Below are 12218 nucleotides of genomic sequence, written 5' to 3' on the forward strand. Positions count from 1 at the left end.
CACAGTGAATTCAGCTCTGTAAGGCTCATGTTCCACTCCAGTCACCCCCACCTTCCCCCCAAGAAACTGAACACTTGAGGATTGCACTACCCTTTATTCCTAAGATGGAAGAAGGTGTCCTGAGTCACATCCTGGGTCCCGTTTATCAAGGCTCCCAGCCCCTCACAGAGTAGACAGAAGCACGTTCAGGCATGCTCACTGGGCAGGTGACCAAGGTCCCTTTCAAGGGGATACACCATAAAGATGACATTGTCCCAGGGAGGAAGGGCAGGGTGATCTGGTCTGACCACCTCAAAGCCCATGTAGCTGAAGGCCCGAAGTAGGGCACCTGTGAAAGGAGAGAATGAATTAAAACACTCTGAAGTTCAATACGACTCTTCCACTAGGGAATGGCTGTGGGGGAAGCAGTGTAGGACAGGCATTAGGATGATGGGTTTTGGAGTTGAACAGATCTAGACTCTAGCCCTGGTTTTAACATTTACTTAGCTTTGTAACAGTCTACCAGTGAATCCTTCTGAACTTCGGTTTCCTCATTTGTAAAATGGCGATCATAAAACTTTCCTCACAGAATTTAAGATTAAACGAGATGATGTTTATGAAGTACCTAGCATGAGAGTGGTATAGTAAACTCTACTGCCTTCTGTCTTATTTCCAACAGAGTATAAACTCCTTGATGGAAGAGGTAGTTTCTGCAACATGCTCCAAGCACCTGGTTAAACATATTCCTACCCTCCTGGCCTTCTGCCTGACACTTTCACCTTGAGATCTCTCTGTCCTACCAGCCACGTCCCTTTGGATTCTGTGCAATTTCACCAGTGTTCCTTTAGTGTGGTTTCTGGAATCTACCCATAGGGTCTTCTTGATAGTCCACTCATAACTTGAATGAACAGAATGCTAGGTGCCTTAATTTCCTTGGGGGGAGGGGGTGTTGATTTCCTAAAATGCCTGAGCATGCCCTTTTTTAAAGAGTGGGGAGAAGAGGATTTCCTACAAAGGAAAAGTTGCTGTCGCTGCTTCAGCACCAAGAGCTGGGAAAGACAGAGCAGATCTCTACCTCTGTCATTGCGGTCATTTTGGAAGTTTACAAACACGGAGTTCACACTGGTCTTCTCCTCCACATACTCCAGTGTTGCAGTCAAACTAGGGGCCATAGAGAAAAATCACCGTTAATGAAATGTTTAGCGAACTGAGAATCCAAAAAGATGCCTACTTGGAGAGGAAGAAATCTTATTGCTCATTTTTTCCTGACCCAAGCCAGGAAATGAAAGTTGTTAAACTACTTTTGATAGATTTTTCTTAGAAGCCAAGGGATTGCATGCTACTGGACTAACCCATGGCATGGAAGGGTCTGGGGAGCAGGGACTGCCCTGTAAAGACAAACTGCTGGAGAACAGTTCCTATTATTTAACTATGGATCCTCACTTATGTTTCTGAACCTGAGTCAGCAACCTCCCACGGGCTGGTATCCCTTGAACCCCTGATCCGCAGCTCAGTTCAGTGGTTTGAATGTATCCGGCACCTCAATCAGCCCTCACTGGTTAGCATACCCACTACCTGGTTATGACATAAAAGTGAAATCCCCTACCTCTTCCCTCCCCACTGTCCCATCCAGGCTGTCACCTTTCCCGGTTCCCTTGATCCAAGGCCCGATATGGGATATCCAGGAAGAGCCGATGGTCACAGAGAAGGCCGTGCCAATGGGCAGAGGTCTGGGGGGAGAGGCGGAAGTGGAAGTCTAACTGCACTGGGGCCTGGTGGAGCAGGGGGTCAGTAGCCAGCACCGTCAGGTTCCCAGCCTGGAAAAGGAGTGAAAATGAGAGTAATAGTCTCCTGCTTCTGTGCTCATCTAGTCCTCAAATCAGATCTCAGGCCAATTTCGGTGAGTCTGGAAGCAAGGAGGGAGCTGATGGGGAGCCTAGGAGAACTGGGGCCATAAGTCTTACTCAACACTCTCTCTCAGTCCTAGGACCTAACTCCATCCCTATCATGGAGTTCTTGATATCAAACAATCTGGAATGTGGAGTCAATGCAGTTTTACTGCCTACTAACCTCACCTCAGGGATTCACTAACCCTTCAGAAACTTAGGTTTACATCAGAGAGCTTACTCTTTAAACAAAGCTGTGCCATCTATTTACTGTCTCACTGATATACTCTTGCGCTTTTTTCCATCCTATGGGTTTTCTCTAAATTCTCCCATTTCTCTTTTAAAATGCAGAGGTCACACACAGGAATGCTATTGCAATATGATACCAGGGCAAGTTTGGGAGTTCTGGGTTCTGGTCCCAGCTTAGCTTCTAAACAACTTAATGTCCCAGAAGTCTTAATACAGTCTGCTCTATCTTTATTCCCAATTCCTTCCTGCTTTCACCACTAACTCTATGACCTTGACTTAAGATCTTGGGGCCAGAATCCTTGTCTATAAAGCAAGTAGCTTTTACACGAGCTCCAAGGTCTCATCTAACTCTCACTTTCTATGATTTATTTTCTGACTAGCTAATGTCCCTTCTCTGTAAGGTGGTGTTACAGCAAGCAGGGAGCTCCCCTGTCACAACACCAGCTCACAGTCCACTTACCGAATACAGTTCTTTAAGCTGGTTGTGATCACCCTGCTCGGTGCTTCTGCCCACCTGGAGGCCTGCTAGGGACTCAGGAGCACTGAAGGCAGGAACGGGGCCGGAGTGTCAAGTCCTCCTGTTCCTTATAAGTGATGCTGGTTGGGAAAAAGAGACCCAAGTTAGTTTCTCTCTGAGTCTGAGATGGGAAGAGGTTCATAACTTCCAGGTGCATGGGACAAGGCTCTGGCACTCTCTTCTGTATCCTCCGTGGACTAGCCTGTTTCCATTTTCCCAGGCCAGCCAGATGGAAAAATTCTAAAGTTCCATGCCAGCCTTCCACCTTATTTTGCTATTATCATCTCTTGCCACTTGAGAAGTTCTTTCAAATTCTTTTATTTTTCCTTATGGTTTATATAAACAACTACAACAAGAAAATAATTACCTTTTATAACAAGGCATCATCTTCTCCCGGAGGGTGATCCGGTATTTGTAACAGTAAAGGTAATAGGCGTATGGTGACCAGATCGGGTAGAGGTAGTTCCGTGTTTTTCCCCTCTTGATGTAAGAAAGGGAGTAGACAGAGGGGCGACACCTGTAACAAGGCAGTTTCTCAGTTCAGTGCCCCCCTGCGGCAAAGTGAGGTTCAGAGGTGGGTGGCAGAGGTTCAGGCAACCTAGTGCCATTGTGACCCGGTGGGCATTATGACAAAGACACGTGGTCAGCCCTTATGTCACTTCAGGACTCTGCTGCTCCGCTGCCCCACCCTACCCCCTTAACCAAGGCTCCTAGTAAAGTAGTATGTACCTCATGGCTGTACCAGTGGTTAAAATACTTTAGCGTCTGTACTGGTTGATAAACAGCCCTGCCTGAGCACTTGTGCATGCCCAACCTGGCCCCCACCTCTGGCACGTGCACACACACACACACACCCCCACCCCACTTCAGTAACTAAATGGTTAGTGTCTGACACTGCAGGAGGCTTCCAAGATCCTGATCCAGCGTCTGACCTGATTGGTTGGTTCCTAGTTCCTATCAGTTCAATATTTTTATTATCATCCCTACCTTTAACAATCCAGGGGTGCTACACATTGTTGAACTTTCTCATTGCCTTGTAGGGTAGGAATTGCGAACTAAATGCCTCCGGGGGCCCAGACAGATAATGGAAATTAGTGGAGCTGCTCGGTGGGGCTCTAGCAAACTGGAAAGCTCACACTTTGTCCAAAAGAAGCTGACGCAACTCAGCTCCATCCAGTTGCAAGAATGCAGATTCAGTGGTACCAGATCATAGGATTTTTCAACAGAAACTGGAAAGAGATTTTTGTGGTAAATTTCTCCAAATTTTTTAAAATATTGGCTACTAAAAAAAATACCTGGAGCTGGCCTAGTGGCGTAGTGGTTAAGTTTGCTCACTCTGCTTCTGCAGCTCGGGGCTCATGGGTTCAGATCCCAGGCACAGACCTACACACCACTCATTAAGCCATGCTGTGGGCAGCGTCCCACATACAAAATAGAGGAAGATTGGCACAGACATTAGCTCAGCAACAATCTTCCTCAAGCAAAAAGAGGAAGACTGGCAACAAATGTTAGCTCAGCAGCAATCTTCCTCACCAAAAAATAAAAACTGTTGATTAAAAAAAATAACATTGGGGTCAGCCCGATGGCATAATGGTTAAGTTTGGTGTACTCCACTTCAGTGGCCCAGGTTCATGGGTTTGGATCCCCAGCATGGACCTACACCACTTGTTAGCCCATGCTGTGACAGTGACCCACATACAAAATAGAAGATTAGCACAGACGTTAGCTCAGGACTAATCCTCAGACAAAAAATGAGGAAGACTGGTAACAGATGTTAGCTCAGGGCACATCTTCCTCGGCAAAAAGAAAAATTAACATTATGAGCAAAATTTGATTCTGGGGCCACCAGTTTGAGACCTCTGCATATTCATTCATCCATTCGACAAATATTTATTGAGGGCCTACTATGAGCCAGGCACTATTCTAAGTGCTTGAGATACATTCATAAACAAAACAAAGATCACTGCTCAATGGAACTTATCTTCTAATAGTGAGAGAACAAATCTAAACAATAAACATGAAAAATTATTTAGTATGTTAGAAGACGAGAACTGCTATGGAGAAAAAGCAAGAATAAAGGAAGATCAGGAGTGTGATGGAGGTGTGGCAGGTTGTAGAGTTTTAAATAGGGTGATCCAAGAAGGCCTCATTGAAAAGGTGACATTTAATCAAAGACTTGAGGAGGTGAGGTAGTTAGCCAAGCCAACATTTGGAGGTAAGCATTCCATGCCTAAGCAACAGCCAGTTCAAAAGCCCTAAGGAGAAAGTGCCTGGTGTTTTCAAGAAACAGCAAGGAAGCCACTGTGGGTGGAGCAGTGTAAGCTATAGGGAGAGTAGAAGGAGATGAAGTCAAAGAGCTAATGGGCCAGATTTTATATAGGGCCTTGTAGACCACTGTACAGCCTTTTTCTTTGAGTAAAGAGGGAAGTCATTGCAAAGTTTCAGGTGGAAAAGTGACATGATCTGACTTATGTTTTTTAAAAGATTCTGACTGTTGTAAATAAACTGTAGAGCATTAGGGAGATTTGCTAGGGGACTGGCAGTAATCTGGAGGAAAGAGTGTCTTATTCCAGGGTGAAGCATTGGAAGTGGTGGGAAGTGGCTGGATTCTGGAAACAGTTTAAACGTAGAACCTACAGGATTTACTGGAGTATGAAAGAAAGAAGTTGAGTCCAAGAACTGAAAGACTGGAGTTTCCATCAACTGTGATGGGGAAGGCTGCAGGTGAGGCAGTTTGGAGCAGGGGGATAGAGATCCGTTTAGTTTGGAGCGTGTTAACTTTGAATTGTCCATTAGACATATAAGGGGAAGATGATGAATAAGCAGTTGGATATTCAAGTCTGGAGTTTAGAAGAAGTCTAGGATGGAGAGAGAAATTTGGAATTTGTTGGTATATAAACAGTACTTTAAGCCAGGAGACTGAAGGAGATCATCAAGACTGTATACTGAGAAGAGTAAAGATCCAAAGACGGAGTCCTGGGGGCACTCAAAGAAGTGGGGAGAAAACAACTCAGCAGAGTGTGAAGAAAACTGGTGAAGTAAGAAGAAAACAAAAACAAAACTGGTGTCCTGCAAGCTAAGTAAAGAAAGTGTAGCTAAGAGGAGGGACGACTGGTCAAGGGCTGTCTATGGGTCAAATAACAGGATGCTAGAGCATCCTTACATAATCTCCTCCGCCAAACGGACCCTATTCATTCCATTTATATGGTGTTCTCTTCAGTAGTGAGACCCTCCACAGAGGGAACCATCCGGGCCCTACCATCGTTTCCTTTTTCTATGGTATATCTCCCTTATGATTTAGAATTCTTTAAATGTTAGCTTAAATACTGCCGTTGTAAAGATCAAGGGTTAGACTCCACCTGGGGTTGGCATAGTTTTCCAGAGGCTCACATCCTTCTACCACTTGTAGGCAGAGTTGAAGTAGGAAAAGTGAGAGCAATATCCCTCTTCCCTCAGTATCCAGTTATACAATGTCAGAATTGGAAGTGACCTCAGCGAGCTACTAGAGCTAAACCAGAGCCCCCATTTTAAAGATAAAGCGAAGCCAAGAGGAAGATAGTGTCTTTTCCGTGTCAGTCCATCTAACGTTCATGCGGCTGTCAATAACTACGGGCGTGCCTCCCCTGAAAAAACAATAGGGAGAAGGGAGTGAGGGAAAAAGCTGAATCACGGAGCGGTAACTGGGACCTTCCACCTCCCGCGGGAGAACCCGGCGAAGCCGCACTCCAGCCCGCCCCGCAGCTCAGCCTGGACAAAGCCGCGTCGCCTCAGGCGCGCCGCGGGCACCCGGTGGGGGCCTTTCCTGCCGCTCGGCGCCGGGGGCCTCCGTCTGCTCTCCTCCGCGCCCGGGAACATGGCGGCGGCCGTCGCTGCTCCGAGCAGAGCCCTGCTGCGGGCCGGCGCCAAGCGGCTGCTGCGAGGAGGAGTCCAGGACCTACTCCGGCCGCCACTTGAAGGGGGCACCCCCGGCCCAGAGCGCGACTTCAGCCTTTCTTCCAATCGGGTGAGGGCCGGTTCTGAGTTACGGGGGTCCTTGAACTCGAGTGGGGCCGTTTAGGCCCGAGTATAGTTTTAGGGGGCGCGTTGAGACCTGGTGGGGCCCCGGGCTGCGAGTGACAGGCTTTCCTTGAGGTGCTGGCGGCCGGGGGAGGGGGAGTTGCCCGTGGAGACTCGCTCACTCTGGCCCCCCGGCCGCCAGGGCACGGTCATCGTGGAGCGCTGGTGGAAGGTGCCGCTGGCCGGAGAGGGCCGGAATCCGCACCTGCACCGGCGACACCGCGTCTACAAGCTGGTGGAGGACACGAAACACCGGCCCAAAGACAACCTGGAGCTCATCCTCACGCAGTCAGTGGAAGGTAAGCTTGGGCAAAGGCTGGCCCTGTTTGCCATCAACTTTTTCCTGCCCTTGGCCTCTGTTGTTTGCCGTTCTTTCTCTACTTTGTGGAAATGGTCTCAGCTGTATATTTGAGAAGAGGAAGCCATAAAAAGCACTGAGATTGTGATATTGGTTTCATACATGGAAAATGGAACACGAATGCAGCGACATCATTAACAGTGTGTGGGGAGAGACGCCTGACAGTATGTGCCACAGATACTGAAATCCTCTGATGGGTCAACTCCTCACTTTGTACGGGGAATATTGTTTCTAAATCAGGCCCTACAGAAACTAATTAGAAGTCTCATAAGTGTTGTTCTTAGTGAATATTAATTACCATTTTTTTCTGGGAAGAATAAACGCTGTGAGAATAAGAGGTGCTTCTTTCTTTGATTATCTCCTTCTATGTAGGGACTCCTGGATAGTGCTGACCCAGGGTCTGTGTTCTCATTGGCAGGACTTGGAGTTCGGGGTGACCTGGTCTCAGTGAAGAAATCTGTGGGCCGTAATCAACTGCTTCCTCAAGGACTGGCTGTGTATGCATCCCCTGAAAACAGGAAGCTATTTGAAGAGGAGAAATTGGTGAGCTCAAAGGACGGCTCTGGGACTTGGAGGAATAAAACCTTAAGATTTCCTCTAGCAACTTCCTTCCCTTTGATATTTAATTTAAAAATGAAATAGGGACTAGAACAGCAATAGTAAGAGCATAGTAAAAGTTTGGTATTTATCATGGGCTCATATTTCTTTTACTTTTTTTCATCTTTAACTTTCTCTTCTAGCTAAGACAAGAAGGGAAATTAGAGAAGATCCAGACCAAGGCAGGTGAGGCGGTGAGTTGAACCATAAAAAGTCTTCATTTATTGGTCACCTACAGGAGTCACCAATCTCTTCCTGAGAGGCTCCTTGATTTCCTTGAAGTCTCCTGATTGCAGACACAACAGTAGGGGAAAGGGGAAGCGCTGTGGCTGCCGAAACTGATATTGACACCTCGGAGATTCTGACCTGTTGAGTGAAGTGCCCTATCTTAGTGAGAAGCCCCAGCCTGGGCACCAAGGGACTGGTGGAAAGGTGTGAGATGAGGGATCTGCCTCCAGGGATATTTACAGAAAAGTAGGAGAGAACATAGACACATGAGAAAGTAATTGGTGAGATTAAGGCAGTAGGTTATAAGAATGACATGGATCAAAACTGATTAGCGTAATTGGGGAGGGCTTTTTTTCAGATGGGATTGAATTAGGCCTCGTGGGATTAGTAGGCTTTGGTTAGGCCGGGAAGGTGGGAAAGGTATTCTTAAGGAGAAAAAGTGTAAGTAGTTAGTTAAAGCATGTTTTAACACAGAAAGCAGACCAATCTAGTTAAAGCAGAGGACTGACATAGTGTAAAATTAGGAACTGTATGGCTGGAAAGAGGGTTGGGGCAAGATTTACAAAACATCTTGAATTCTCAGCTAATGAGTTTATACTTCATTCTGTAAGCAGAGAGGAATCGTTAAAGGGTAGAGGTGGGACTGAAGGGCTGGAAGTACTGGATTAAAAGGCTCTATGAAAGTTATTCTATCCTGAGATATACCAGTGGCCCCCACTGATAAGCCTGACTTTGACATGGCCTGTTTCTCGTTGGATAGGAACAGCCAGGTGTAGGTGACATTACCCGCCAAAGTATCACTAAAACACCTTTTCACAATATCAGCCTTGAGACAATAAGAATGTTCTATCTTTCTCATTCATCTTCTCACCTGTCTTGATTGTGAGGCAGAAATTGTGCCCTTCTCTTGAACTCTCAGACCTTGCGCCTCTTGCTAACATGTTTCCTCTCCTTCGATTCCAACTCTAACCTGTCCCTTGTTTATAATTCCTCTCAGACAGTGAAATTTCTGAGAAGCTGTCACCTGGAGGTGGGGATGAAGAACAATGTCAAATGGGAGCTAAATCCTGAAATAGTTGCCCGCCACTTCTTCAAAAATGTGAGTGTTCCCAAACACCACTATACCCCTGAGGGTAGAAGCTACGCCTGGGAAGGAGGCCCAGGATTGATCCCTGTGTTAGGAAAGGGTGCAGTCGTCCAGCTGGGCTTAGGGCAAGTGTTCTTGGTTGATTTGCAGGGGTATGAGAGGGAAATGCCTGAGGACTAAGGGTGGTCACATAGAATTTGAAGACTCATAGGAAAAGATGGTGGTATCATTTCTTTCCTCTCTAGCTAGGGAAAACCTGGGGAAATGTGACTCATTGAGAATTTTTACTTTTGTAAAAATTGTAAAAAATTTTGTAAAAAAAGATGAAGTGATTTTGGTCTCAAGTCCTGTTTCTCTTTGTGAATCAACTTCCATTTCTAAGAAATTAGGACTGAATTTCTTTGCCACTATCTGTGGAGATCTGTGCCCTCCCATAGGATCAGCCAGCAGAAACTCCCCAATTTTATTCATCCCTGTACAGGAAATTTTAGAACCCTCTTTATCAGGTTGCCTAGTGTTGTAGCCATGTAAACAGCTCCTTTTGACTGTGATTTTTTCCAGCTTGGTGTTGTGGTTGCCCCACATGCATTAAAGTTACCAGAAGAGCCCATTACACGGTGGGGCGAGTACTGGTGTGAGGTGACGGTGAGTGTGTCATAGACTGTCTCCTTCTGACTGGATGAAAACCTGGGATTGGGTGGTGGTAGCTCTTATCCCACCAACTGATCTCTGAGGATTCCCGCTGTTTTGTATACAGGTAAATGGGCTTGACACTGTGAGGGTACCTATGTCTGTGGTGAACTTTGAGAGGCCCAAGACCAAAAGGTATAAGTACTGGTTAGCCCAGCAAGCTGCCAAGGGAATGGCCGCCAGCAGCTCCCAGGCGCTCTGAACCCACTCTCCCTCAGAAGCAGCAGAGCAGACTCAGTGGAGCAAAGATGGGCCAGCACCCTAATATCACTCCCAGCTCTGACCACATAATGGAATTTTAGAGAGCATATGGGGACGTCGGACTAAACTGCATATACATGTTGAATTCTCCATATTTGCCTTCTCCGTCTTCGACTGTTGCCACATCCGGCCTTTTTGGAGCAGTCCTGCTCAAGAAGTACCAGGGCGTAGATTTGATAAGCTGAATATTAATACACCAAAACAGTCTAGATCCTCTTTAGCCTCTTCCTCCATTGGAATTCATTGGAACAAATGGAAGAGCTAGCCATTGTCTCCAGTACTTAGCTCATTCTCATCATCCAGACTGAACATTTGTATCTCAACAAGAAATAAAGATGTTGTATTCTTTTTAGGTGGTGTTCACTGGGTTTGAGTAGACTGGGGACAGGACCTCCAAGTGGATGTCCTCTTGAACCACTGGGGTTTGGTGCTAAAAAAGAAGGACGAAGAGAACATTTGCAAGCTACCTCCCACAGTTTCTATGGGCAAATTACTCAAGCTGATACATTTTTGGTCTTAAAACTTATTCTCACTATGGATATTGATAAAGTCATCAATATGAATAAGCACACTGGATTCTACTTTTCTAAGGAGATCCAAATAAGGCCTAAGGGTGATTGTTGGCGAAAATGACACTGGCATGAAAGAAGCTGAAAAAGGGAACTTTTGTTTATTGAACCAGCTCCTGAAATTTTGAAAAAGCAAATACCTTGGTTTCCAGATGAAGATTAAGATACGGGGCTATTCATTAGGTAATTATGGAATAACTGTCTTGATAGGAGATGAGGAAACTAGATAGTTCTGTATAAGTTCAAGGCCCACTAGTGGAAAAAAGACCAACTGTTGACGAGTGGGTTGTACCAGGGTCACTCAGATATAATGTGAGGTCATAGGGTAAAGGTAGGACCATTGACTCTTTTGCTATCCTTACCAGAAGCTGAGAGAGATTGGTTTCTATCCTATTTGAGCTCATCTCCCACTCCAGCCCAGTTAAGGACTTTCATCCACGTGAGGTCATCTCAACTAATGAGAGGTCTGTTAGCAGTATTTGTGCTGATAATTATATCCAACCTCACACTTCCCAGAACTCCATAACTCGAGTCTAGCACTGGTATTGTTTGAAATTTGCCATTTCAATGGTCCCCATCCCTACTATCCTTGAGATGGAAAGCTCATTTAACACATTTAAGCATCTTTCCACAGCACCACCATCACCATCATGAAGCTCTCTGAAATTGAGCATCAGGCACAGCGTTCCACACAGCTAATCTCAAAAAGTTTAAAGGGGCTGGCCCCATGGCGGAGTGGTTAAGTTCGCGCGCTCCGCTTCGGCGGCCCGGGGTTTCGCTGGTTTGGATCCCAGACGCGGACATGGCACTGCTCATCAGGCCATGCTGAGGCGGTGTCCCACATAGCACAACCAGAGGCACTCAAACTAGAATATACAACTATGTACTGGGGGCTTTGAGGAGAAGAAGGAAAAAAAAGGTTTAAAAAAAAAGTTTAAATGCTTATCACCGGGTAGGTTCCTGTCAAAATGGAGTTGGAGATTTGTGTGCAGGAAGTTTATTGGAGGGAGTCTTCTGGATCACCAGTTGGGGAGTGAAGGAAGCAGAATTGGGTAGAGGGAGAAAGCTAACAGATGCAGTCTCAACAAAAAGTCAGCCCCAAAGGGAGCTTAAACTAGGACGACTCTGCAGACATGTGTACCATATTGAGGCAAGTGGCCAGACTTAGATACCCCGACATTGACCAGGAATGAGTATCACCTTGGATGAGGTGACTGACTTCATGCAAAGGCAATTTCCAGAGGGGAACTCATCTGAGAGCTGCAGGCATGCTCAGCAGCTTGGAAAATGAGTGCTTCAGTCCTGAAGGGAGGAATCTGGGCGGCACACTACAGTCTGCCTCTTCTCACTGTTCAGATCCATTTGCTTCATAAGTTCTAGAATGATCCTCTTAGAATTCTGATGGGCCTCTTTTCCTGGGAAAACTTACGAAGGTCTGGGACAGACAGCAGCCCTTGCTGCTGTAGCTTAAGTCTGCAACTGGTACTTATCTCCCTCCTCTGCTGCCCATTCTAGATTCCCACCCATACCCCTGCAATTTGTACCTCTACTGATCCAAATGGGTTACCTGACAAAGTACCTGGTCATCATGCCCTTCTCAAGCCATGACTGCACTTGTCCATTTATTATCAAAATTGGGCAAGGGAGGCACAAGAGATGCCTAAACGGATGACCAAGGTGCCAAATATATTCTTCCCTGTCTCCATTGTGTAATGGCGGCCCTACCTCCTGATGGTTAGGG

At 46.3% G+C, this 12218-nt stretch overlaps 2 protein-coding genes and 1 non-coding gene across 5 annotated transcripts; 2 read left to right on the forward strand and 1 right to left on the reverse strand.

Annotated features, from left to right (window-relative positions):
- Window positions 1-78: 78 nt before the first annotated feature.
- Window positions 79-3229, reverse strand: OAZ3 (ornithine decarboxylase antizyme 3). Its single transcript, NM_001172714.1, is given in 5 exon segments — window positions 79-328; window positions 1055-1140; window positions 1621-1796; window positions 2575-2711; window positions 2999-3229. Coding segments are annotated over 5 exon segments (705 nt in total). The 5' UTR covers window positions 3163-3229; the 3' UTR covers window positions 79-185.
- An 80-nt stretch (window positions 3230-3309) lies between these two features.
- On the forward strand, window positions 3310-10256 carry MRPL9 (mitochondrial ribosomal protein L9). Of its 3 annotated transcripts, XM_070268249.1 has the most exons (10): window positions 3310-3570; window positions 3672-3879; window positions 5190-5355; window positions 6270-6634; window positions 6830-6986; window positions 7464-7588; window positions 7786-7836; window positions 8868-8969; window positions 9519-9602; window positions 9715-10256. In XM_070268249.1, the coding sequence occupies exons 4-10, from the start codon at window positions 6485-6487 to the stop codon at window positions 9847-9849; spliced, it is 804 nt and encodes a 267-aa protein (XP_070124350.1). In that variant the 5' UTR covers window positions 3310-3570; window positions 3672-3879; window positions 5190-5355; window positions 6270-6484; the 3' UTR covers window positions 9850-10256. The 3 variants fall into 3 exon arrangements, with proteins under 3 accessions (XP_070124350.1, XP_070124349.1, XP_070124348.1); XM_070268248.1 differs by lacking the exon at window positions 5190-5355 and having other exon boundaries at window positions 3323-3570; XM_070268247.1 differs by lacking the exons at window positions 3310-3570; window positions 3672-3879; window positions 5190-5355 and having other exon boundaries at window positions 5610-6634.
- MIR7045 (microRNA mir-7045) lies at window positions 6741-6851 on the forward strand. The gene has a single exon (NR_127974.1). It is a non-coding gene; the product is annotated as a microRNA mir-7045 (primary transcript).
- Window positions 10257-12218: the final 1962 nt, after the last annotated feature.

This window comes from Equus caballus, chromosome 5, assembly GCF_041296265.1.
Source record: "Equus caballus isolate H_3958 breed thoroughbred chromosome 5, TB-T2T, whole genome shotgun sequence".
Taxonomy (NCBI): Eukaryota; Metazoa; Chordata; class Mammalia; order Perissodactyla; family Equidae; genus Equus; species Equus caballus.

Coding starts and splice junctions, on each gene's coding strand:
- MRPL9 (XM_070268249.1), top strand. CDS start 6,485: ATGGCGGCGGCCGTCGCTGCTCCGAGCAGAGCCCTGCTGCGGGCCGGC. Junction 7,837..8,867: donor AGACCAAGGCAGGTGAGGCG/GTGAGTTGAACC, acceptor AATTCCTCTCAG/ACAGTGAAATTTCTGAGAAG. Junction 9,603..9,714: donor AGTACTGGTGTGAGGTGACG/GTGAGTGTGTCA, acceptor TTTTGTATACAG/GTAAATGGGCTTGACACTGT.